The sequence below is a fragment of the Phyllostomus hastatus genome, unplaced genomic scaffold, assembly GCF_019186645.2.
Source record: "Phyllostomus hastatus isolate PE091 unplaced genomic scaffold, TTU_PhHast_1.1 phas_contig_17, whole genome shotgun sequence".
NCBI classification, from domain to species: Eukaryota; Metazoa; Chordata; class Mammalia; order Chiroptera; family Phyllostomidae; genus Phyllostomus; species Phyllostomus hastatus.
In genome coordinates, this window is record NW_025333664.1 from 14,919 (window position 1) to 42,505 (window position 27,587).

Genomic DNA, 27,587 nt, shown 5'->3' on the forward strand with positions numbered 1-27,587 from the left:
ATCTCATTGTTCAGGAGGGCTCCTTTTCCAGTTTTCACTTCTTCATGAGCAAAGAGGGAATGAAGGTCTACACCAGCAGTCCTATAGATGAGCAGAGAAGCCCTAAGCAGCACAGCAGCAGAGGGAGTTGCCCAGGGCTGCCTCACCTCAGGGCCTTCTCACAGCCCTGATGCTACGTAAAGAAGCAACAGCACTACTGAGCTGATACACAGTGTTGTTGATGGAAGAGACCTGGTTCTTCTTGCTGACGCATGTAAAGAATTATATATCAGCAAATCTAGTAGTATGTAATCAGTTTATTAGTGGCCCGTTACCATGGAAGAGAACAGGACTGGATAGAGTAGGGAGTGAAAGGCAACGTTCAGGGAAAAGCAAGAGAACAAAAGCAAGAGCGGCTGAAGACCAGGGTGGCAAGCCCCTGGGCAGCCTGATGCCAGGTGGCCAGAAGAAGCCTTGTGGCCTCAAAGCCAAGAGCACCCCAACCGAGAGAGAGAGAGAGAGAGAGAGAGAGAGAGAGAGAGAGAGAGAGAGAGAGAGAGGGAGAGAGAGAGGGAGAGAGAGAGGGAGAGAGAGAGAGAGATCGCTTTGTTCTGAAGACTTATATAGTTGGTGGGATGGGAGGAAAAAAAGTTACTAACTGATTAACGGGTAAATGCGGTGCCAGCTTTCCCGGGGGAATGTGACTACCCACACTTAGGTATGTGTGGGGGTCTGTTAGCCCCAATTCTTATCTTGCTCCAGATCCCATTTTTTTCACCTTATTGTAAAACAAATATGTGACAGGGGGCAGTTAATTAAAATTGGGGCACTTTCCAAGGTTACTTATGGACTCTTTCTGTAAGCATCAGGGACTCCCTCGTAAAACAGATAGTGACCAGAGGTAGGCAATTAACCAAAGTTGTTTTATGGGCTCTTTCTTTGGGCACCGGGGACCCTCTCCCACATTCAGGCCTTGGGATGAAAGCACAGTATCAAGGCTTCTTTCCCAGATAGTGGAAATGTTACACAGAACTTCAAGGACTTTCTTTCTTGCTAACATAGTGTTTCTTGTGATATTGAAACACTTGGCAATATTATCAGAACAGGCTCAGGACTGCTGAATTAGTATGTGAGACTTGTCTCCTTCCTCCTCCCTGCCTCAGTTTACTATTTATTCTACCTAATTGGTAAAAGGTGTTTCCTGGCAACCAGGCTGATAAATGCTGGCCAGTGACAGCATTGCAGTCTCAGAGTTCTTTCTATGCCGTCTCCTGCCTCAACAGTGTGAGCAAACCATAATTTAACAATTTCTCTTCTACTGAAAACTTTATATCTGTTATTATATGTGTTGGATAAAATACATGGAACATACTTCATTTCATGCACAGGGAAGCATACCTAGGGGAAATTTTTAATACTTTTCTTTTCATTTCATGTGTTAATTTGAAAGAGAGAGAGAGACTGAGGTGTTCCCCTTATGTATTCACTCATTGGTTGCTTCTTGTAGGTGCCCTTGTTGCGGGAAATCCACCCACACTCGGGAGATAACGAAGCACAAACTTTATTACGCGCGCCCGCGGGGCTCAAGGGGGGTTAATTCACAAATCCTGGGCCGAAAAGGCTGGGTTGGGGGTCCTTTTTGTGCACCAGTCACACAGGAGCATTCAGAAGCAGGGGCGAGGTCAGGGAACTGCAGATACCGTTACTTAGCAACGACTGCCAGCCGGCTCCTGACCTAAAAATAGCTCTTACTCAGCTTTTGTCCCACAAAACCTGCCAGTGTTTCGGAGAGCAGTTTCCTTTCCTGCCACACCCGGACCGGAGAACGAACTGACCACCTTGGCGTGCAGGCAGGACACTGCGACCAACTGAGCTACCGTGGCACCCCCTCCCGAGGGCGGGAAGCCCGGGAGCTCCGAGAGGACACTCGGCCGAGGTGGGCAGCGCGGCGGGGGCCCCGGGGAGACGGACCGGTAAGCGGGGGCCCTGCCCTGGGGAACCCTCAGCCCGAGACCTTCCAAGCCCGGCCAGAGAGACCCCAGATGCCCTCATCCCGAGGGGCCCAAACCCCTTCAGCACCGAGGGGCGCGTCCGCTAACCCGGAGGACCCCACGTCTCCTGACCCCCAACGCTCAGACCCCCAAACAGCCTGGAACCCCAGGTCCCCTCGGCTCGGGGCGCCCTTCCTGCAGCTCGCCCACCCGGAAAGTCCAAATCTCCCCAAACCCAGAGACCCCGAATGCCGTCGTCCTGGAAACCGACTCAGTGGAGGGGACCCGGCAGCCCCTCGTGAGACGCCCCAACCCCCCTCAGCCGCGGCGGTCCGACCCTCTCCCCCGCGACGCTGAGTGTCCTCCGCCCGGAAGACGCAGATCGGGTCCTGAGGGACCCCGGGCCTCTCAGCCCGAGAGACGGCGGAGTGCCGGACACTGCGCCTGCGCCTCGCGCGGGCTTCTCCGGACCCCGGGGCGCCTCCGGGCCCTTCCCCGGGAGAAGCGCGGTTCCTGCGCCGCCACAGGCCCGCCCCCCCCTACCCCCCTACCCCCCCTACCCCCCCACGGGCTCCTCAGACGCCCCAGGTCGCAGCCTCCGGAGCCCGCGCTGAGGCGGCGCGCAGGGGGAGGGGCGGGAACCAGGGCGCCCCCGCAGGCGGCTCGGGCCCGGCCCACCCAGCCCCTCCGTCCCCCTCTCCCGGCGCCCTGCCCTCGGGGAGAGAAGCCGGTACTGGAGTGTGAAGAGGAACTCGGACGCGCTCTGCAGCCCAGGTAGCGCGTGTGCAGGCGCCGGGCCCGGGGGCCTGGAGACCCGGCAAGCGCTGGGCTGGGCCCGGCTCAGGGGGCTCCACCCGCCTGCAGCTCCCTCCCGCACGGACAGGGGTCGCAGGGAGTTTGCTCCTTCAGTCAGAGCGGGGCCGGCGCTGACGAGGGTGCGGGGCTCACGGCAACTCGCTGCAGACTCTGCCGTCCCATCGGAGCCAGTCCCACGGGCTTCCTGGGCTTGTCCCTCCCCCACGCTCTCTGCCTCAGGACAGAGGTCTTGTCTCTTCCCAGGTCTCAGGGCCCACGACCGGCTTTCCTGGGTCACCGCCGCAGGCAGGCGGGCCACCGAGCTCCAGGAGGAGGACGACTCTGAGGACTCGGATGAAGAGCGGGCCCCGAGGCAGCACGGTGAGCGGCGGGAGGAGCCAGCGCTGCCCTCCCGGCTCGGACCTGGTGTGGGTCGGGCGGCGTCTCAGGACGTCACCAGGGAACAGGTTTGCTGGTGCAGCGGACGAGCAAGAGGCACAGCAGTGTGTCGCAGAGTGAGGGGCTGTTCCCGTCAACTTTCACGTGGGCGACGTAATCATATGTATTTACAGACACATTAGTAAGCAGTGAATGTGTAAGAACATAAAGTGAGCGAGAAGTAACTAATTCAGAAGGGTCGTCATCGCAAGAGAGGGAGGCGGGTCTGGCCGGTGAGGAGGGCCCCACACCTGGCCGCGCGGTGGCCCGCATGGAGACAGACGGGCGGGGACAGTGTTAACCCTGGTGATGACGGGAGTGGGGGAGGGCCAGGGTCGGGAGGGGTTGGTCACCGTGTGGTTTCCTGACGTCGGCCCCATGTTCTGTCCAGTATCATGAGTGTTCGGAGGGTGGGGTCGGTCCACTTTCATGGGTCTGGGGTTGACACACGGCTGAGGTCAACATGTGATCTTCAGCTTCACTGGAATTCTGTTTCTGGGGTCAGCACACACTGTGGGTGCTGACCAGAGTCTAATGACTGAGGAAGGGCGTGGGTGGCCGGTATGTGCCCGGCGGGGAGGATACCAGAGAAAGGAGGCCGGGTGGTCGAGGTGCCCTCAGCCCGGGACAAGGCCAGTGTGAATGAAGACAACAGGACGGAGAAAGGGTTATGTGGAAGACATGGAGTTTCTGTGCAGTTACTTCTACCACTTTTTTGTCAGGAGAGGCCAATTTCTTCTTTAATAAATGCAATAGATGGTTTATGAACAAAGGGTGAAGCGTGGATGACACTTTGTCTATTTTTTTATCATTCTAATGAGATTAGTGGATGGCCCCAATAGAAGCCTAGGCTTTAATGAACAACAGAAAACATTTTCCAATCTTCCTGGGATTGTTCTTGGACTACTCTTGTTACGGAAAATAACTCACACTCGGGAAAGATGGTGAGGCACAAACTTTTATTACGTGCGCACTCAGAGGGGTTAACTACCCAAATTCTGAGCAAAGAGCCTAAGCTGGAGTTCCCTTTAAATACTTGTTACAAGGCAAAAAGGGAGGGGGTAAACAACTGTGACGCGCAAGCATGCAGAAGCAGAAGCGAAGGTTAGTGCTTTGGCCTTGAGATAACTGTTGCCGTGGGAACGGCTGCGGGTCAGCTCCTACCTAAGAATAGCTACTGCTCAGCTATGTCCTGTCACGTTAAAACAAGGCACTGTGAAATTCTGCAGGTATTACAGAGAGCACTGCTTATCAAAGAAGCTGCAGAGCATAGAAGCTTTTTCATGGGGTTTTCTTTTCCTGCCACACTCTCATTCACAATTCTGTGTCCCTAGTAAGAATCTCCAGATTCTGGAAACATTTACCAACCAAAACACTGATTTCTCGTCATCTTTCAGTGAAACCTTGGGTGGCCTTCAGAAGAGAACACAGTAAACACCAGAAGGTGAGTATTTCCCAAATTCTGTTGATAACAAAATTTTCCTCACGGATAGAAATGCAGGTAAGAGCAGGGAAATGCAGAGAGTATCCTAGGAACTGCCGCCTTCCTTTCCTGGTCTCTTCTACACACTCTCAGACATTATCATCCCTTTTTAAAGATTTTATCTATCGATTTTTTTCGAGACAGAGGAATAGAAGGAGAAAGAAAGGGAGAGAAACATGAATAGGTTGCCCCTCACACAACCCAGGCATGTGCCCTGACCGGGAATGGAACTGGTGACCTTTCAGTCTGCAGGCCAGCACTCAGTCCACTGAGCCACAGCAGCCAGGGCTCATCATCATCTTAATAGTTAACAACTACAGCAGCAATAGTAACTACCATTTGTTTCATTCTCACAATGTTTCAGACTTTAAGAATTCTATGTGAATTAACTCACTCACACATACAACCACCTGATGAGGAAGGTACTGTAACTGTCGCCATTTACAATGAGGAAAGTGATCTTTCAGAGATAGAGAAATGTTTGACTATATGTCTAAGATCACAGTATCAGTGGTTGTGCAGTCTAACCCATAGTTTCTTCTCTAAACCACTTACAAACTCATTAAAACTTTCAGTTTTTCCCTGGTCAGTGTGACTTGGTTGGGTGTCATCCTGGAAAGCGAAAGATCACCCGTTTGATTCCTGGTCAGAGCGCATGCCTGGGTTGTGGGCCAGGTTCCCAGTGGGGGTATTTGTGAGAAGTGACTGATCAATGAAACATCTCTCATGTTGAAGATACCATCCAGCAGGTATCCATCTCAGCTGCAGATGTTTGTCAAAACATGCTAAAAACATACACAAAGACAGTTAGGTCCTGTGGGGGAATCGGGACGGAATGGCCACTCCTCACGTGGGGAGCGCCCTGTGTCCACACCCAAGCAGTTTTTTATTGAGAAAAAACAGACTTAGTTTGTGGATTCACAGTCTGGCAGAAAAGGTCAAAAGATGTAAACACCTTACAAAGGTGGGGGCAGCACTCCTGCTGAAATTCTGGACAAGGTTTGGGGTTTTAACATATGAAAGAGCTACAGGTTCCAAAGGTTTCCTGCCTGTGCCTTTAAATTCCAAGTTAATAACATCCTCCAGCAAACCTTCACAGGATCTTGCATCTTCTATGTCCGGGGCCTGATCACCCCAGGGGTCCCCCGTCTCTGGTCTGGCCTGCACCGCCCCGCAGGCCTGAGAGGGGCAGGAGACAGGCAGCCAGGGGACCTGGGTTTCTCACATCCAAGGACAAGGACTCAGGCTTTGACAAAGCTGAGGGGGGCAGGGGTCGATGTCTGATCACCCCCTTCATCTCCACAGCCCCGTGAGTTTTGTGTCTGTCATTCCTTCGTGAACGCGTCTGTCTTAGGTTCATTCTTTATCCAAGAAAATTGTTACCCGTCATTGACTGCCGTTCATGCCAGGTAAATAAGTTTTGTCTCCTCAGTGGCTCCTGGTCCAGAGGTCTTTCACTCAGCCTAAGTCACGGCGGGTTACAGCTTCCTGAGACCAGGCAGGGCGGCCCCCAACACTCTCACATCAATGTTTCTCTCCCTCTTTCTCCCTGCCTTCCCCTCTCTCAAAAAAATAAACAAAATCTTTAAATTAAAAAATAAAACTTTCATAGTTTTCTAAAGTTTACATTGTCTTATACATGTCATTACATCATTCATCTGACTGACGGTTTCAACCAAAGTTCTTCTCTGCTGTGCTGAAGTGAGAGATGCACTAAGACCCTCTGACTAAGGAAAGCGTACAATGTGTAGGCAGTTGATACAGTGGATGGCCCCAGGTGAAGAATATAAAATATCCAGGATCAGAGCCTCCCACTCTAATCAAAGAGCATCTCCCACCCGTGAGGAGCTTCAGGTTTGATGATTGAGAAACAACAAATAATAAATGACTTAAGGGCTTCATATAGATTACACACTCCTCAACAGAAACTCATCTGTCTGGAACTTATTTCAAATGCCCTTTCTTATAGGGTGAAGTAACAGTTTCTTTGTCTGAGCTCTAATGAGGCCATTCTCATCCTGTTTAGAATCATTTGTTCAGCCCACCTACCTCTGTGTTGTGAGCCTGGTCCATCTCAGAGGACTCAGGCCCAGATCAGGGGTCCTGAGGGCCCCCGAATGTTAGCTGAATGAATGATTTCACGATTACAAAATAAACTAGAAGATGACTAATGAACGCTGAAGGTAATTTCTGTGAGATTGGAATATGGAGAGAGCTGAGGGGTACATTGATAGCAGAACATTCATGCTGTATTACATAATTCACAGGACACTTTGTTGAAAATTATTTAATTGCATGTTCACTATAACATTAAAAATTGACATGTTATATATCAGGACACTAAAGACAGCTACTGGCACAGCCTTATTCAAACAATTGGTGGGAACCAGCTAATCTAAGTACAAATATTCTTTCCAAGGTATTGCAAACTTTATCACCATTTTATTTATTGTCTAGATATGTTTCTGCCAACTATTTCTGTATTCTCTTCCCCACATCCCTCACTCTCAATATTATAGAGACAGTTGAAAGAAGGAGCCATAAGGCATGAGTTCTAATCTTGGATTCATTACCCACATTGGCCCCAACCCTCTAATATTCATACTCCCTAGATATTTCCAAGGGTTGAAGTATTAAAGACATGCATGTAAGATATATAATAAGCCTTAAAACATTAAATACATGTTATCTTTTAATATGTGACTCTTACATTGAAGGCAACATCCAGGGTGCCATTAAGCAAGGAATATAGTTTGAAGGAATTGTCAGGAACAGCAAATTGGATGACTGCAAGTGACTCAGAGCATGCCCAGAAACCAGTGTCCCCTCCTGGAGAAGCATGTGCCTTTGAAAAGCACACTAGACAAAAATTGGGTAAGAGAAAATAATTTGGAAGCTTTAGTTTCTCTAAGTCCTATAGAAGGGCTGATAAGTATGACCTAGGTATGTGGGGTAGACTTTGGGTAGGCCTAGATTTAAGCTGGGATAAGCTGAAGAATGAAGTTACTACTGGACCTTTGGGAAAATCCTATAAATTCTCTGAGCTCCTGAATGCTAATATGTAAAGTGAAGATAAGGAAACATCACTCATATATTGTTTGAAAACATTAAATTGAATTTAAAACAGGTGACACAAGTTGTCCAGTAAATCCATCTGTGATAATAGCAACCACACTTTATTGGTGTTGTGTGCCCAGGCCTTTACTCAATGCCTAACACGTAATGTGCATCCATAAATATTTTATGATTGATTAAAGACTGGCAAGTAAAATGGGAAAGATTGGCTGGTAATGGGAAAATCTAGAAACTAAAATTGAATCAGTCATCTGTAGTTAGAGTCTTAGTCTTTTGAACCAATAGTTAATGGAGTAACATACCAGAGTATGCAAAAGGACAGGTAATAATTTGATGGGAGGAGATTGTGTTATCTGACAAAATGAGAACTAACACTCCACACCACACCAACCTCGCTTACTTACCTGGCCTTCTCCAACTTAGAACTCGGGAGAAAGGAGATGGACATGAAGGTGTACATCCTACAAGAAAGAAAGGGCCATGTGTACCAAGAGGTCAACAAGCCCCAGGATGATGACTACCTTTGTAAGTGACCTTCACTAAGAAGCATGTTATGATACAATAATTTCATCTAGTCCTTTGGTCCCCAAATCATTCCCTTCCTCTACTGACCTGGAGTACAGGATTGAGTCTCAATGATGTGACTGTGGGACTCCCTCTGAAGCTCTTTGTGTCCAGGAACATGCGCTAAACCTTCCCTAACCCCTGTTGCTCTCACCTCCAGATTGTGAGAAGTGTCAGAACTTCTTCATCAACAGCTGTGCTGTGCATGGGCCCCCTACATTTGTAAAGGACACTGCAGTGGACAAGGGGCATCCCCACCGCTCAGCCCTCACCCTGCCCCCTGGGTTGAGAATCGGGCCATCGGGCATCCCTGAGGCTGGGCTTGGAGTGTGGAATGAGGCAGCTGACTTGCCAGTGGGTCTGCACTTTGGCCCTTATGAAGGACACATCACAGAAGATGAAGTCGCAGCCAAGAGCAGATACTCCTGGCTGGTGAGAACTGTTTACCTCTTCCACTGTCCTCTGCCTTCCCACATTCCTTCTGAGGCTTGGAGGGACCTCTCCTTTTATGTGCTAGACATGGAGGGGACAATATGGTTAGCTCTGTGTACTGACTGGACTTTACATGAACACAGAGCTCCAGTTTAAGGATCAGAAGGTGAGCGGGAGCAAAGTGGTGCAGACACAAAAGAGTGGCTCCTCCCTTGTGGGGCTCCTGCTCTGATTGGACAGGTAGACTCAGATGTGTAGACGATGAATAAGACCAATATCATGTGGTCACAACTGGCAGTTGAATCCCCATGCACGATGGAAGAGCTTTGATGACAGTAGAATAAAATAATTCTTCTGACTATTACCTCCCCACAAAAAGAATAAGAAGTCTTTAACTTCTTTTCTGAAACAGATCGCCAAAGGGAGAAACTGCTATGAGTATGTGGATGGAAAGGACAGATCCTGGGCCAACTGGATGAGGTGAGGTCAACAGGTCTCTGGGCGCCAGAGGGGACTCTCATCCCCCACAAGCCCATATAGCTTTCCCTCTCATCATGCCTCCGTCAGTGGTCTCCCTTAATCCTTTTTTCCTCTTTTTCTCCATACAGTGTTCTTTCATTTCAGGGGACACTTAGGGAAAAAGTATAGCATACATCCTCAAAACATAAAGCTCTCTGCTAGACACAATATGGGAACTGGAAAGGACCTTGAAGAGCCTCGATTCACCAGGGACACTGGATTACACTTTAACTTATCAAATGAGCATTAATTGAACATTTATTTTATTCCGGTGTACATGAAGGAATTCATTACTTACAGAGATCACACAACCCGTGTCCTTATGGTGGACTTCTTGCAGACAGCCATAAAAAAATTGCTTTTAAAAGCATTTAACTATAATTTCCAAGAAGTGCACCGTGTCAAGATACCACAAACCAAGGATGGCCTGAACCTGTGAGGGCAGCAAACCATCCCAGCCTGCCTTCTAACTAGAGCTGGGCTCTGAGTCCTGCAGAGGAACAGTCATGGGCCCCTTTCCTGAGAGGGGCTCTCTTTTATCAGGGATAACAGAATGTGAGTCAACGACTACTGTCTGTTTTATTTTACTAAGACAAAAAGACCTGCAATTTTCTATGGTCACCTCGGGCCAGCCCAGTTAATGGTACTCTAAACAAAGTGTAAGGGGGTGGAGAAAGTCCTCGAAAGAGAAAATAGATATGGGCTGAGAACTGGATAATTGGTGAGCTAATTTAGAAGCAGAGCCCTAGATCAAGCACCAGGCTCTGTGGTGTAAGACAACTCAATTTAGAGTTTGTAGAAACCAGAGATCACTGGATATTATGGCCAGTCAGGGTGGAGGTTAAATCTAGAGCTGGGTTTTAGAAAATGGTGCTAGGCAGCATTTGCACTGCAAGCAGGACTTGGAGGCAGGAATTCACATGACATGCTGACGGATGCTCAGAGACTGAACAGAAGGTTCCCTGGGAACATGAGGGGCAGTGGGCAACACCAGAACCTGACGACCTTAAGAATCAGTGAGGAGCTGGGCATGGATGTAACAGGTACTGGGAACTCATCACTGTGGTTTTCTTTCCCTTCCTCTGCCTCAATCCCAGGTATGTGAACTGTGCCCGGGATGATGAAGAGCAGAACCTGGTGGCCTTTCAATACCACAAGCAGATTTTCTACCGAACCTGCCGGGTCGTCAGGCCAGGCTGTGAGCTGCTGGTCTGGTTTGGGGATGAGTATGGCCAGGAGCTGGGCAGCAAGTGGGGCAGCAAGTGGAAGACAGAGCTCATGGCCAGGAGAGGTGGGTACCACTGTTCTTCAAAATAGAAAGAAAAGAAAGAATTCTCCATAGAAATATTCATGACCCAACTCCCAAGTAGAGTAAAATCCACTCTAAAGTCAGTAAAGTTTCAACTCAGATGTTTTAGAAATTCACAATGCATTCATATGCCTTTGACTCTTAGGCAAATTTTTTATATTTTTTATTTTTAAAATATTTCATGAACAAAATACACAACCAAATCTAGTACTAAAATACTGAGAAGCAAAAAAAAATTTTTTCAAGCACTAACCAGTTCTCTCACCAAGGCAGTTTTTCTGACACTTTTATAGCTGTTTCTTCTTAATTTTCCTCCATGCTTCTAAATAAAACGTTTTTGTTTATAGGCATTCATTATTTTTTAAAGATTTTTGCCCTGGCTGGTGTGACTGAGGGGATTGAGTGCCATCCTGTAAACCAAAGGGTTGCCAGTTTGATTCCCAGTCAGGGCACATGCCTGGGTTTCAGGCCAGGTCCCCAATATAGAGCAAGTGAGAGGCAACCACACATTGATGTTTCTCTCCCTCTCCTGCCCTCCCTTCGCCTTTTCTGAAAAGAAACAAATATATAAATAAAATCTTTTTAAGCAAGATTTTATTTATTTTTACAGAGAGTGGAAAGTATGTAGAAAGAAAAACCAATGTGCAAAGGAAATATTAATCGGTTATCTAAGGCACACCCCTAACTGGCCCACAACCCTGCCGTGTTCCCTGACTGGAAATCTAACTTACAACCTTTCAGTTTGTGAGACAACACCCAACCCACCAAGCCATACCATTTAGGCCGGACACATTCGTTCATTATTTCAGTGAATTGTCGGGCAAGATCCTACTCTGTGGCACACAGGTCCTGGGACCTGGAAATACAGATTAATATGAGGGTGAGAATCACTGCTCTTGAGGAGCTGACCAATAATGGAGGAAAACCCAAGCACACGTACTTGCATGTGCATAACACTACACAGGGGTTAGTGCTTTGGGGAAAACTAATCCATGAAAAGTGCCTAGGGATCAGTGTGAGGGGACGTGCGGTATAGCACGTGGTCTGGGAAGGGCTCTCTCTGGAGATAACATTTACAAAAATACCTGCGGGCAGAGGATCCAAGCAGAGGGAGCGGCTAGTGCGGGGAAGAAAAGAGGTGGGGCATTGAATTGGCTGAAGGTCACTCAGGTCTCCTCTCAGCATGGAGGGTAAGAACACATCATACCATGACCCGAGTTGAGACACTGGGGACTTTTCTGAGTGCAAGTGTGCAGTCATCTGTAGAGTAGTGTGTTCTCTGTTCTGATTATATTTTGTTACTTTTTAGAAAATAAACTCCAACCCTGGCTGGCGTAGCTCAGTGGATTGAGTGCGGGCTGCGAACCAAAGAGTCACAGGTTCAATTCCCAGTCAGGGCACATGCCTGGGTTGCAGGCCACGGCCCCCAGCAACCACACATTGATGATTCTCTCTCTCTTTCTCCCTCCCTTCCCTCTCTAAAAATAAGTAAATAAAATCTTAAAAAAAAGAAAAGAAAAGAAACTCCAGTGGGGAATCCCCTCAGACATCACTTCATCTCCAAGTGAGAGCACATGGTGGATTGTTCAGAGAGAAACCGGAGTCAGAGTCAAGCGTGTAATACATGTGGTTGGAAAAATATTTTGAAACGGGACTTCTCAGTGTATTTGAAATGGACTAACACTGAATGAAATGAAGCATAAATATTTGGTGGGAAGCTTGAGGAATGAGTCTTTCTAAGATTTTATTTATTTACTTTTAGAGAGGAAGAGGAAGGAAGACAGGGAAACATCAATGCGTGGTTGCCTCTCACACGCCCCCTCCTGGGGACCTGACCCACAACCCAGTAACGTGCCCTGACTGGGAATCTGGCCTGTGAGTCCTCGCTCCACAGGCAGGCACTCAGTCCACTGAGCCACACAAGCAAGGGCAGGAAAGACATATTATTTTATAGTTGTGAAAAACTGAAAGAGAAGCAATTCCTAGTTTTCTTCTTTAACATAACGTAGAGGATACCCATAGTTGGGAAAGGTCACTGCAGTTCAGGGAGTGGAATTGCCTCTCCTGCTACTCAAAAGTCCTTAGTCTGAGCAATATTAGCAAAGACCTTGATGTGGGCTTTCTGGATTTCTGAAGAAGGTGCACTGCATGAAAATAAAAAGATAGACTATGAGTGGACACTTTGCGGGAGACAGAGTTTGCGTTGTCACCGCAGTAAGAAGGATTCATGGGGCAGGTCTTACCAGGAGACAAGTTGTGCAGCCCAGGCATTCTCACCAACACCTGTCCTGACCAAACCTTTCTCTTTCAGCAGAACCAAAGCCAGAGGTGCACCCATGTCCCTCCTGCTCTCTGGCCTTCTCCAGTCAGAAGTTCCTCAGCCGACACGTGAAAGTCAATCATCCCTCTCAGATTCTCCCTGGAACATCTGCAAGAAAACACCTCCAAGCAGAGGAACCCTGTCCAGAGGATCAGAATCAGCAGCAACAACATACTAGTACACACAGCTGGAAGGATAAAGCTGAAGGTCAGGAGGTCAGAGAAAGGTCCAAACCTTTGCTTAAAAGGGTCAGTCAGAGGAGAATCTTAAGGCCCTTTTTCCAAACTTCCAAAGAACGAATGAGGAGCTCTAGTGAGCATGAGAGAATGATGGAGGAAGAGCCCCGCAGAGGCCACAAACAGAGTCCAGAGGACACAGGCAAGGTATTTGTGAAAGTAGGAATGTCAAAAATTGTAACAATGGAGCACGGAGGGTGTTGGCAAGGCTTCAGTGATGGGTCACATCTCATCACACACCAGAGGACACACTCTGGGGAGAAGCCCTATGTTTGCAGGGAGTGTGGGAGAGGCTTTACATGGAAGTCAAATCTCCTTAGACACCAGAGGACACACTCAGGGGAGAAGCCCTATATTTGCAGGGAGTGTGGGCGAGGCTTTACACAGAAGTCATATCTCATTCCACACCAGAGGACACACTCAGGGGAGAAGCCCTATGTTTGCAGGGAGTGTGGGAGAGGCTTTACACGGAAGTCATATCTCATTCCACACCAGAGAACACACTCAGGAGAGAAGCCCTATGTTTGCAGGGAGTGTGGACGAGCCTTTACCTGGAAGTCACATCTCATCACACACCAGAGGACACACTCAGGGGAGAAGCCCTATGTTTGCAGGGAGTGTGGGAGAGGCTTTACCTGGAAGTCACATCTCATCACACACCAGAGGACACACTCAGGGGAGAAGCCCTATGTTTGCAGGGAGTGTGGACGAGCCTTTACCTGCAAGTCACATCTCATCACACACCAGAGGACACACTCAGGGGAGAAGCCCTATGTTTGCAGGGAGTGTGGGAGAGGCTTTACACAGAAGTCACAGCTCATTCCACACCAGAGGACACACTCAGGGGAGAAGCCCTATGTTTGCAGGGAGTGTGGGAGAGGCTTTACACGTAAGTCATATCTCATTCCACACCAGAGGACACACTCAGGGGAGAAGCCCTATGTTTGCAGGGAGTGTGGACGAGCCTTTACCTGGAAGTCAGTTCTCATCACACACCAGAGGACACACTCAGGGGAGAAGCCCTATGTTTGCAGGGAGTGTGGACAAGCCTTTACCTGGAAGTCACATCTCATCACACACCAGAGGACACACTCGGGAGAGCAACCCTATGTTTGCAGGGAGTGTGGGCAAGGCTTTACATGGAAGTCACATCTCATTACACACCAGAGGACACACTCAGGGGAGAAGCCCTATGTTTGCAGGGAGTGTGGGCGAGGCTTTACACGGAAGTCATATCTCATCATACACCAGAGGACACACTCGGGGGAGAAGCCCTATGTTTGCAGGGAGTGTGGGAGAGGCTTTACACAGTGGTCACATCTCATCACACACCAGAGGACACACTCAGGGGAGAAGCCCTATGTTTGCAGGGAGTGTGGGAGAGGCTTTACCTGGAAGTCACTTCTCATCACACACCAGAGGACACACTCGGGAGAGAAGCCCTATGTTTGCAGGGAGTGTGGACGAGCCTTTACCTGGAGGTCAGATCTCATCAGACACCAGAGGACACACTCGGGAGAGAAGCCCTATGTTTGCCGGGAGTGTGGGCAAGACTTTATACGGAAGTCACAGCTCATTCCACACCAGAGGACACACTTGGGAGAGAAGCCCTATGTTTGCAGGGAGTGTGGGAGAGGCTTTACACGGAAGTCATATCTCATTCCACACCAGAGGACACACTCAGGGGAGAAGCCCTATGTTTGCAGGGAGTGTGGACAAGCCTTTACCTGGAAGTCACATCTCATCAGACACCAGAGGACACACTCTGGGGAGAAGCCCTATGTTTGCCGGGAGTGTGGGAGAAGCTTTACACAGAAGTCACAGCTCATTCCACACCAGAGGACACACTCGGGAGAGAAGCCCTATGTTTGCAGGGAGTGTGGCCGAGGCTTTACACGGAAGTCACATCTCATCAGACACCAGAGGACACACTCAGGGGAGAAGCCCTATGTTTGCAGGGAGTGTGGGCGAGGCTTTACACGGAAGTCATATCTCATTACACACCAGAGGACACACTCAGGGGAGAAGCCCTATGTCTGCAGGGAGTGTGGGCGAGGCTTTACACGGAAGTCATATCTCATCAGACACCAGAGGACACACCCAGGGGAGGAGCCAGGCTTGTGAAGAAGGGTGTCTACATAAACGATGTTGATTTCAATAATAAATACCCACTATTATTTCCTTTTAGGCTTTTTTAAAGGAAGGTGTCTTTCTTGAGTTTTGTTTCCCTTCCCTGTTTCTCCCCCACCAGCACAGCCCGGATAGAACACCATAAACTCAATATTCTGTGGCTTTCGGCATGGACCATGGGAGAGGGGCAGAGTCCTGGTGTAATGCTGGCAGTGGGGCTGGCATTGAATACAGTGGGAAGGGGAACCTGTAACTGGAAAAGACACCGGCGTTCAGGCTGCCTGTCACTACCAAACCCAATAAGCAATGACAAGGATTGGATCTTCTATGGGCGCTTTATTCAGATGGCCTGTGATCCGAGAAGATGGCGGGTTCATACCCTAACAAACCATCTTCCATCTTTCCCTTTCTTTTCTGGCCAGATCTTTTATAAGGGGGGTGGGGGAGGACACACAAGGTGTGAGGGCTTTTCGATTCATAAGCTGCAACATGCCTGTCCTGGGCAGTTAGCTGTCTCCAAGGGGGAGGTGTAGTTAGTCGCCTGCTTCTTCCTGGAACAAAGGTTGGGATGTCCCCAGGCAGTTAGTAATCTCTAACCAGTGCCCCGGAAGGTTGGCTGCTTTTCCCCCAGGAGCCAGGATGGGCCTTATCTGTAGTTTCTGAAACAAAAAACTTAACATACACATGACTTGCTAGACTTATGGTTTTTTACCTTAAGCTAAAATTTTCCAAGTCTTGAGTCCCCTATCAATATTCTGTGGCTTTCAGCATGGGCCATGGGAGAGGGGCAGAGTCCTGGTGTAGTGCTCACAGAGGGGCTGGCATTGAATACAGTGGGGAGGGGAACCCACAGACTGCCACCTGATGCTCACCATCCCCCTCCCACCAGGAGAGACCCTGGAGCTCTCCCAGAAGGCTTGGGGATTCAAAGTGAGTAGAGAGGTCTGTTCCCTCCCCCTCCCCTTCAGCAGCAAACCACATTCCTGCTGTAGCTGCCAGCCTCCAAGGTGTCCCCCAAATGCACATGCTGTCATCCCTGCCCTTGTACAGACAGTCCCGCCACACAACCGAGCTGATCAGTGCTGTGAAAATGGTCTGTGGCTCTCAAAGCTAAGTCAGAAACAGAAACCTGTCTCAGCCTTGCTTGTACAGTTCACACAATCTCAGACCACCTTGTGCAGGGAGCTGGGTGTTTACACACACCCTCCTTGCCCACTTGGCAGTGGCTGCCAGCCACCATCCTTGTTTTGAAGTGCAGGCTCTGAGAAGTGACTGCAGCCTGACATTTGGTGGATTCTGAGCCTCTTACCCTTGCCCAGAAGCTGCTTGTTTAATGGAGAGCATGGTTCTTCTAGGTGGGTGCCTCAGGGGCTCATCTGCTCTCTGGGCGGCCCTGGGTGGATGAGCCAAACCTGCCTCTGATCCCCAGGGTGGAGTACCATGTGTCTGTCTGCCGAGCGTGCCCCTGTACAGCCCAAGGGCTCAAGGTGACGGCCTCCAAGGTGACAAGTTGAGTTCTGCAGTGACAGCTGGACTCACACTCACTGACAGCAACAGCCACCCTCCTGTCTCCAGTCTCACCATATCCAGCAGGGGCCAGCACACACCCTGTGAACTATGTTCTCTGGTGGCTCATGTGTCACTGTGTTGAGCCACAGTGTCGCCTGGGTCTGTGGCCCTAGCCAGGTGGCTCATTAGAACCCTCTGGGCCTCACTGAGACACACTGACCAACCCTCTATCCCAGGGCAAGGGCAACCACCCCTGGGAAGTGACCCAAACGGGGAGACCAGTGAAGTGGACAGAGTCCATGACAAAATCCAGCCACGCTTGCTCTGGGGTCAGACGAGGGACTCTGCCTCCAACCACAAATTCCCATCACAGTGGCACCAGGGATGGGCACAGGCATCTTTCCTGTGATGGTCCAACCACCATGGTGTGCGGGCCTCCCTGTGGTCAGTGCTTGTCCAGACAGCAGCCAGACCAGCCAAGTGCTCAGATCTCTGCTCGGGGTCTTGGCTGACCAAGAAGAACTATCAGTTCCAGGTTACAGAGCAGTGTGTGCTGCATGTTTTACCTGCATGGTCTCAAGTCTATGAGGCAGAAACACCTTCAGCCACTTGCCCGGAAATGTCAGCAAGATGGATCAAGAGCACAACTGCACTATGGCTCTGGCACTCACTCCAGGCCCAGAGGCCCGGCTGCCAGGCAGCCCAGCAGCAGCACCAGGCACACAGGTTCAGCTGTCTTTCTGCTCTGCCTTCCTGGGCCTGAGTTTTGTCCTCCAGGTAGCGAGGGGCTCCTGCACTTCCAGCATCACACTCGTCCAGTCCCAGAGACAGGAAGCGAGGAGGGTGGAAGCCAGTTTTCTTTGAACTGGGAGGCCACTACTGCGGGTCTTGTCACAGTTGGGAAGCGCCCCCCCACTCTGGATGAAGCCACAGTTTGTGTCCTTTGATTCCCAAGACAGAGAAGCCAGGATACAGGGAACTGCTCCACGTGGTATGGGGAACACAGCCCAGCCCCTACTCGGAAAGGCCAGTGGGGAGTGAGGTTGGCACACAGGACCCACGCCCATGGATAGGTTTTCCTGTGGGAATCAGGCCTACATTGTACTTAGGCTGTTATGAGGCTTGCTTTTGTTAAAACTCCCTCACTCTGGATTGAGGCAGCAAACGTTTACTGGGTGTCTTTAACTTCCTAAAATCTGTGCTAAAACTCCCAAGCATGGAGTGTAACCGGTTCAACCACTTTTCCCCTTGATGTGCAACATTCTTCTCTTTGAGGTAACTAGCAACCTTCTTTCCTTTGTTATCTGTAAAAGGTAATCACCTAAGGTGAACCTGTGCATAGTAAATGAGGAGCATCCTTGATGTAATGTGCCCAGAAAAGCAATCAAACTTGTCCAGGCAGGGGTCAGGGGTGCTCTCTCTCACTTGCAGAGCAGCCATGCCATCCCTTTTTCTCCACGGGACTTCTGTAGTCCGTGTGAATTTGTTCCTCAGAGCTACAACACACAGACCACATGGGGTGGGGACCGTATCACCAGGACACAGACAGAGAATGGAGGGGTTTGTGCCCTGATTCCCAGTGACAGAAATGTGAAGGCACGTCAGGACACTACTCTCTCGTCTAAGTGGTCCGGAGAAGTAAACCCAGCTCTGCACCCAGGGTGACAGGAGGATGTCAGAATCTCACCTGAGGCTGTCGGGCATTCCAGCTGGGCTCCACCTAAGATTGCACAGGCCTGGCTCAGTGACGCAACCACCAGCCTGCAGTGATCTCGGAACGCTGCGGATGGCTCTCTGAAACACGAGAAAAACATACACAGAGACAACCAGACCCTGTGGGGAAATAGGGACGGAACAGCCACTCTCTCTACTGGGGAGCACCATGGCCACCCTGTCTAATGGAGAGCGTGCCGTCTTTCCACCCAAGCAGATTTTTATTGAGAATACAGACTCAGTTTGTGGATTTACAGTCTGGCAGAAAAGATCAAAAGGAATAGGTAACTTTCAAAGGTGCTGGCAGAACTCCTGCTGGGATTCTGGGCAAAGTTTGGAGTTTTATCATTTGAAAGGACCACAGGGCCCAAAGGGCTAGTTTTGATTTCCTGCCCATGCCTTCATATTCTAATTCAATAACATCCTCCAGCAAACAGATCTCACAGGATCTTGCATATTTTATGCCCCAGGCCTGATTACTCCGGGGGTCCATAGACTCTGGTCTGGACTGCACCGCCCTGCTATTTCCACAGGCCTGAGTCGGGCAGAGGAGACAAAGGTAGCCAGGAGACTTGGATTTCTCACATCTAAGAACAAGGACTCAGGCTTTGACAAAGCCAAGAGGGCAGGGGTTGATGTCCGTCACCCCTTCATTTCCACAGCCCCGAGTCTCTCTCCTGAGGCCTCCTCATGATCATGCCTGTCTTAGGCGATTCCCCACCCTCCCCCGCCTCTGTGGGAAATCTTACCCGTCATTGGCTAACTGATCAAGCATAGGAGGCCAGGCACACAACAGGCAGTGTTCATGCCAGGGAAATAAGTTTTTGTCTCCTTAGTAGCTTCTGGTCCGGAGGTCTCTCACTCAGCCATGGGGGGTTACAGCTTCCTGAGACCAGGCAGAGTGGACCTCAGCAGCTCAGGATGGAGAAATTTGCTCCCCTTGGAAACACAGTCAGAAGGGGCTGCGACAGGGAGGTAGTAGTGGTGGGGGACTGGCAGCAGGAGACACTCCAGGCCTGACTTCTGGTTCCACTCCCAGCCCTGCAGGGCTGACAGCCAGACTCAGGGCCTGAGGGTGTGCACTCTTGGCACAGCCTCTCATGGCCACTACTGCCTCCTCCTCCTGACAGTGGACCACCTGGGATCAGGGCTGTGAGGGGTTTGACCCCTGCTGGCAGGATCGGTGCCCCTTGTCTGACTGGACTCTGGGTCTTGGGATGGGATGAAGCTGACTGTCAGCCAGGAGCCTGTGAGAAGCCACCCAGCCCCTGATCCCTGGCTCCAAGCCCTACCCCTGCCAATGCCCCTGACTGTGGGTTGTCTCTGCCAAGCATCTCACTTGGGTGTCTTGGTATTTTGTTTTTGTTTTTTTCTTTGTAAGTGTCATTTGTATAACTCTGAGGCAGGAGATAGTCAGGAAGGAGGAAACTCTGGAGGTGCCCCAGGGCTGAGATAAAGGACATCCATACAGGACAGAGACCCTGTTCTAAGACGGGTTGTTCGTGCTTTCTGGAAAAGCACTGAATTATGATGACTCATGAATGCATCTGCACAGAAGATGCTACATGACCCCTGCTTTGTTATAATAGCATTATAATACATTAACATTGAGCAACCCCCTTCTCCAGTGGCCAGTCAAGGAAAATCATGGGAGAGCACATGCGCAATAGCTTTAAAGTAATGCAACTATTTGTACATGCGCAATGAAACCCCACCGAAACTAGCCAGGAAATATCTGCCCTATAAGAACAGAATCCCTCTGGCCTCTGAGGTCAACTTCCGCTCAGAGTTACCCCACTCCCATGTTCTGTGGAGTGTATTATCGCTTACTAAATCTGCTTTCTCAGTCTCCTATAAACTCTGTGTGTTCAGTTCAATTCTTTGTCCATGATCACCAACAACCTGGTTACCTGTGCCTACCTGTAACAACTCTGAATGTCCATAGTTATTATTTTGGACTACAAAGAGCAAAAATAAAATAACACAAATCAAAAAAGTTAACCATATTGTGCTAATTATTGGAACCTACAAGCAAGTTCCAACAAATTCCAGTTCAATGAAATTATATAGCGTATATTACTTGCTCATTGTTAATAACCTAGAAATCAGAAACAGAGGGTACTAGAAAATCCTTTTATTTGTATGTTATATAATACACTTCTAAATAACCCCCCAAAATAAATCACTATTGGAGTTAAAAGTAACTGAAACTGGGTGATAATAAAAATACTGCATACCAAAGCCAGATCACTGAGGTTCCACAAATGGTCAAGGTCAGTGGTTCTCAAACACAGTGATTTTGCCCCCAGGGGGACATTAAGTAAAGCAGGGACACTTTTCAGATTGCCATGAGGGTGCAGGTGAGGGAGGGTGTTACTGGCCAGCAGTGAATAGAGGAAACGCATGCTAACAAGCACCTACAATGCAGCGGGGAAAAAAACAGGAGAAAGAATTATTGGCCCAAAAGGTCATCAGTGCTGTTACTGGGAAGACCCAAGTTGGGGGAGTCAGGGCACTTCCCCTCCTCAGTTCTTGTCCTGCCTGAAAGAATGGGTTCAGGCAAGGGACAACAAGCACAGTGAAAGTGAGGTAGCAGGTTTATGTGTGAAATGCACTTGACAGGAACCTGCAAGCTTGCCCCCAGCTAGTCTGAGTGCCCCACCTGCTGGGGTTTCAGGGCTTTCACGTTTGCAGCGAGCCTCCAGGCTTCCCCTCCACAGCCCTTCTCCCAGCCCTTCTCCCGACCTTGGGATTAACAAACAGCTTCAAAGGCTTCCTTTCCCAGATAGAGAAAATGGTACATAGAATTTCAAAGGCTCCCCTCCAGCTTCTGGTGGACTCATCCTGGTCTCTCTTGTGACCTTGGAACCTCTGAAAACCTTACCTGACCCCGCTTAGGACAGCTGAAATACTGGGTGGGATGTGCCCCCTCCCCCTCCCCACCTTGGTTTGCTGTCTATCCTGCTTAGCAATGCTGAGAATGAGAAGCCCTGCTCTGCGTGGAACGCAGTGAAGAGTCCAGGAGAATGGACACCGCACATCACTTTGCTCCCTAGATCTGAAATAATGACTCTCTCTTTGCACAGACAGCATACAAACTGAGACCTAAAGAACAACAACAACAACAAAAGTTCACCATCTTGCAAAGATTGGCGAGTGTCCTAGGCTGAAAAGACACCCTCAAAACCTCAGGAAGCAAAAATGGTCTGACACCTTAGGAGACAAAACCACACTGTGATACACCATGGCAGACATCTGAGGGTCACTGCTTCTTCTCATTGCCCACACATCACTCTTTAATAGCTCTTCTATAACTAGAATCAATAATCTTAGTCTTTTAGTTCCCAGAACTCACCATCTAAAATTTACCTTTTGAAAATGTGGACATTGGCTATATTATAAATTCCTTAGATTACCTACAAGGGGCACAATTTCACCTATAAGATACTTCTGATTTCTAAGTACTAGAACACCATGCATCTAGGCCATAACTCATTTAAAATGCTAAGAATGCTTTTACTAATTTGTTTAGTCACTAATAAACTTACAACTAACAAAACTAATTTTTCTAATCTTTCACATTATCTTCTTTCTTCATGTTTTCTGCCAAGCTTTAGCTACTTTTCTGTTATACATAACTAAAATAATGTGGTAATTATTATTACATGATAGCTTACTTACCTTGAAAATCATTAGAATCCATTTTTACATTATTACAAATAATAGAATTAAGTAATGTGTAGGGCAAATTGCATGCATAATTAAATATCCTTTATATACAAAAGAGTAAGTTAAAGATATAATTTTTAAAAACACCCAATAGCAACAAAACTGGTGAAATGCCTGGGAATAAACTTAACAAGAATGTGTAAGATCAATATGAACCAATTCATAACATGCTACTCAATAAAAGACACCTGAACAACACCTACTGGGCTAGCTCAGTGGTTTGGGCAACATGCCACAGATCTAAAGGTCACCAGTTCGATTCCCGATCGGGGCACATGCCTGAGTTGAGGGTTCGCTCTCCAGTTGAGGACGTGTGAGACACAACTGATTGATCTTTCTCTCTCTCTCTCTCTCTCTTTCTACCTCCCATCCCCTTTCTCTAAAAATAAATAAAACCTTTTGTTTGAAAAGACATTTGAACAACAGGAAAGCAACAGCATATTCTGGATAGAAAAATATATAATGATCTGCATTGCTCAGTTACCTATAAATGTAATGTGATCTAGATTAAAATATCAGCAAGAAATGTTTTAATCCTCACCTGAGGACATACTTATTGATTTCAGAGAGAAGGGAAGGGAGGAGGAGAGACAGGGAGAGGAACATCAATATGAGAGAGAAACATCAAAGGGTTGCCTCTCATACGTGTCCCCACTGGAGACCAAACCCGCATCTTAGGCATGTGCTCTGACTAGAGCTCGAACTACGACCTTTTGGTTCATGGGATTGTTATGGGAGAAACTCAGTTCTCCTTGCCAATGCAACAGAGAATTACAGATCAGCCAGTCTACTAGTGAGCAAGCAGGGTTCACTAGTGATACGTTCTCATGGAAGACAACGGGCCTTGCCAAGGAGGTGTGAAAGGTGCAGATTCCGGGCAGGGCAAGGTAAGGGCAGCAACAGGCAAGGGCAAGAGTGTCAAGAGCCTCAGGTCCTTGGTCCTGAGGACGTATGTAGTTGGCAGGATGGTGGGGGGAGGAAGAATTTACATATTGATTGGTGGGTAAAGATGGTGCCAGCCCAGCTTCCACAGGGGATGTGACTACCCAAACTTAGGTATGTGTGGGGGTCTGTTAGCCTGAATCCTTATCTCGCTCCAGACCCCATATGTTCCTCTTGTTGTAAAACAGAAATGTGACAAGAGCCAGTTAAAGTTGGGGCAGTCACCCAAAGTTATTTACAGGCTCTTTTTGTAAACATTAGGGACTCCCTCATAAAACAGATGGTGACCAGAGGTAGGCAATTAACCAAAGTTGTTTTCTGGGCTTTTTCTTTGGGCTCTGTGGACCCCCTCCCACCTGCCAACCAGACCTTGGAATTAACACACAGTTTCAAAGGCTTTTTTTCCCAGACAGTGGAAATGATACCTAGAAGTTCAAGGGCTCCCTCTTCCTGTGCCGCCATGGTGTTTCTTGTGATGTTCTGAACACCTGGCACTATTATCAGATCAGTCCCAGGACGGCTGAGTCACTGGGTGACACTTGTCTCCCTACTCCTCCTCCTTGCCTCAGTTTGCTATCTATCCTACCTAACAGGACAAAGCTCCAACCAACTGAGCCACATTGACCAGGCCTCAGCAAAATTTTCTAAAGTAAAAGAAGCTCAATTGAAGTTTACCTGTTAAAATAAGGAAGAATTAAAAGGTACATTGTATTATGAAGCTACAGTAAATACCACAGTGGAGTAATGCCCTGTGAATAGACAGATTGATGGAAAAGAATACAGGGTCCATTAATACATGGAGAGCCACATAAAAAATTGTGTTTCATTTTGTTTAAGTTTTTAAATTTATTGATATATTTTTCATTTGGAACATCTATCATTTGCCTCTCACATGCTCTCAACTGGCAACTTGGCCCACAACCTGTCACAGGTGGACACAGGTAACTAGGTTCTTGATGATAGCAAACAAAGAACTGAACACAGTTTATAGCAGACAGACAGAGAGCAGATTTATTAAGCGATAGTACACTCCACAGAACATGGGAGCCGACTTGGAGGAGAGACTGATCTCAGGGGCTGGAAGGATTCTATACTCACAGGGCGATATTTCTTGGCTAGTTTTGGCAGGGTTTTATTGCCCATGTACAAGTAGTTATATTAGTTTAAAGACACTGTGCATGTGGTCTCCCATGATCTTCCTTGATTGACTACCGGGGAAGGGGGTCCCAAAATACTGATTTATTATAATGTTATTATAATGAAGCAGGGGTCAGGTAGCATCTTCTGCACAGGTACAGTTATGATTCACCATAATTCAGTGCTTTTCCAGAAAGCAGGAGCAACCGGTCTTAGAATAGGGTCCCTGCCCTATATCAATGTCATTTATCTTAGCCCTGGAGTACCTCTGGAATTTCCTCCTGACTGTCTCCTTCCTCAAACCCAGGCATGTGCTCTGACTGGGAATAGAACTGGCAACCTTTTGGTTGGCAGGCAGACACCCAGCCCACTAAGCACACCAGTCAGAGCCATTGCCTGAGTCTTGCATGTGGTTTGACCAGGGATCAAACCTGCAACCTTGTCCCCCACCACACACACACACACACACACACACACACACACACACAAACCCTCAAAACCAAATACAAACAAACAAACCCTGTAGAGATACACAAAACTTCACATGAGCCTTGGCTGGTGTGGATCAGTACAGTGAGCACCAGCTTACAAACCAAACAGTGACAGCTGGGTTCCCAGTCAGGGCACATGCCTGGGTTGTGGGCCAGATTCTCAGTCTGGGGTGTGTGAGAGGCAACAGAGTGATGTATCTCTAACATCCATCTACACATTGATGTTTCTCTCCCTCTCTTTCTCCCTCCCTTCCCATCCCTTCTCTCTGAAAATAAATAAATCGAATCCTAAAAAAATAAACTTAACATGAGCAGCAAAGTTGGATTCAGCATTTAGGGATGATCCACGATTCCCAACGTTTCCTTCTGGTCTGCACCAAGGTGTTTTCCCAACGTGAACACCGGATGGCAGAAGAGAGGCGCACTGGGAACATTTTTTCAGTGATCATAGTGTACTGTAAAGCAAGTTTCAACAAACTTCAAAAACATTGAAATTATGTAAAGCTGATTGTTGGCACTAATTTGCAGTTAATCTAGAAATCAGTAACAAAAGGTTACCAAAAAGTCCTTATTTTTAAAAGTGATGAAATGCACATCTAAATAACATCGGATTCCACTTTCCTGGATGATCCACTTTGCTCACAACTTTTCCTGTGGACCTGCACTGCGTTATTCCCAAGTTGAACACCAGATGGCAGCACAGAAGCACACTGGTACTAGGAAGCAAGTTTCAACAAACTTCAAAGGATTGGAATTATATAAAGTAACGTTTCTTGCTCTCATTGCAGTTAATCTAGAATTCAGTAACAAAAGGTAACTGGAAAGTCTTTATATTTAGAGCGCACTTCTATGAGATGCACTTCTAATTAACCCCCAAATAAGTCACTATTGCAGTCGGAAAAGAATCTGAACTGGTGTTGGAGGCAGGCGCTCGCTGAGGCAGGAGGAGGGCTCTGGGCCCGCGGCCTGACAGGGACTTAACCCGCGAGATCGGCCCCGACCAAACACCCACCCACTCATCCACCTACCCACTCCCTGCGCTGCCTCCTCCCACCCTGAGCAGAGCCACCGAGGATGATAAACACCCAGGACAGTAGTATTTTGCCTTTGAGTAACTGTCCCCAGCCCCAGTGCTGCAGGCACATCGTTCCAGGGCCTCTGTGGCGCTCCTGTGCCCCTCACGCACTGTCGAAGACCCTCGGCCGGCAGGGGGCGGCAGGGACCCTTCTCTCTCAGCTCTAACACACAAGGACGGGAAGCTCACGGTGACCCAGGACCTCCCTGCGGAGGACGGAAAGCCTCACATCGTCCACTTCCAGTGTGAGGTGGTCTCTTCCTGGGATGCAGCCCTGTCCAGCCAGAGCCTGTTTGTAGAAATCCCAGACGGATTGTTAGCTGATGGGAGCAAATAAGGATCGTTAGCACTGCTCGAGTTCGCTGAAGAGAAGATGAAGGTGAACTGCGTCTTCATCTGCTTCAAGAAGGGCCGGGAAGACAGAGCTCCACTCCTGAAGAACTTCAGCCCCTTGGGCTTTGAGAGTGTGCGTCCAGGCCATCCCTGTGTCCCCTCTCGGCCAGATGTGATGTTCACGGTTTACCCCCTGGGCCAGAACTCGTCCACTGAGGACTAATGGTCAGAGGATGCTTTGCCCTCTGACCATTAGAGCCACAGAGGGGAAGGAGGGGAAGCCAAGCAGCCCTGGGGCAGAGGTGGGAGCTCCCTGCTGTCTAGGGAAGGGCGCCGAGGGGCTCAGGGTGAGGGTTGCCTGTTGTGTTCTTGGAGTCGACTTGGTGAGATTGTTTTCCATAAACAAAAGAACAGTGTAAACATATTATTCACACGTAATCACCAATAGTAAATGAAGATGTTTATGAACTGGCATTAGAAGCTTTTAAACTGCGCTGTGTGATGTGTAGGGAGGGCGCTGCCCACAGGGGAGGGCCTGTCCGGGTCCAGGGCAGGGCCCAGAGGGCCGGTGGGCAGCACTGTCAGGCTCAGGCTCCCCAGCTGTGGGGCTTTCTGGTTTTTAAGACTTGTGTATTTCTTCTCCTTGGCACTCCTTGGCACCTCTCAGGCACCCCTGGGGTGCTTCCTGTCACCCCAGGGGTGCCTGAGTACCAGCTTTCTGGCCCCTGTGCAGCAGTGTCCTTGAGTTGTCTTCTGACACGCCACCTGGGCTTCTCTGTGTGCATTTGTGTCCGGCCTGGAGAAAGCCGGTCGGACCCCCTCCTTCTGCACAGCTTACTGTTATCCTGGCATTTTTAAAATATATTTTATTGATTATGCTGTTACAGTTGTCCCATTTTCCCCCTTTACTCCCCTCCACCCTGCACACCCCTTCCCACCCACTTCCCCCCCTTTAGTTCATGTCCATGTGTCATGCTTATAAGTTCTTTAGCTTCTACATTTCCTGTACTATTCTTGCCCTCCCCCTGTCTATTTTCTACCTACCGTCTAGGCTACTTATTCTCTGTACCTTTTCCCCCTCTCTCCTCCTCCCACTCCCCTATTGCTAACCCTCCATGCGATCTCCATTTCTGTGGTTCTGTTCCTGTTCTAGTTGTTTGCTTAGTTTCTTTTGGTTTTGCTTTAGGTGTGATTATTAATAATTGTGACTTTGCTGTCCTTTTACTATACATGCTTTTTCTTTATTTTCTTTTCTTAGATAAGTCCCTTTAACATTTCATAAAATAATGGCTTGGTGATGATGAACTCCTTTAACTTGACCTTATCTGAAAAGCACTTTATCTGCCCTTCCATTCTAAATGAAAGCTTTGCTGGATAGAGCAATCTT

General features: G+C 48.5%; 2 protein-coding genes and 1 pseudogene across 2 annotated transcripts; all 3 read left to right on the forward strand.

The window, feature by feature from the left end:
* Positions 1 to 1,875: 1,875 nt before the first annotated feature.
* On the forward strand, positions 1,876 to 13,495 carry LOC123814951 (histone-lysine N-methyltransferase PRDM9-like; the record flags this gene model as incomplete). The annotated part of the gene is made up of 9 exons (XM_045833097.1): positions 1,876 to 1,915; positions 3,030 to 3,146; positions 4,601 to 4,647; positions 7,404 to 7,560; positions 8,185 to 8,286; positions 8,486 to 8,757; positions 9,170 to 9,237; positions 10,374 to 10,567; positions 12,900 to 13,495. Coding segments are annotated over 9 exons (1,593 nt in total), but the record flags the coding sequence as incomplete, so codon positions are not given.
* Positions 13,496 to 13,829: 334 nt separating this feature from the next.
* On the forward strand, positions 13,830 to 15,340 carry LOC123814952 (zinc finger protein 875-like). Its single transcript, XM_045833098.1, has 2 exons — positions 13,830 to 13,842; positions 13,938 to 15,340. Exons 1-2 carry the CDS (start codon positions 13,830 to 13,832, stop codon positions 15,263 to 15,265), a joined length of 1,341 nt encoding a protein of 446 aa, XP_045689054.1. The 3' UTR covers positions 15,266 to 15,340.
* A 10,481-nt stretch (positions 15,341 to 25,821) lies between these two features.
* Positions 25,822 to 26,423, forward strand: LOC123815300 (annotated as a pseudogene).
* The last annotated feature ends 1,164 nt before the right edge of the window (positions 26,424 to 27,587 follow it).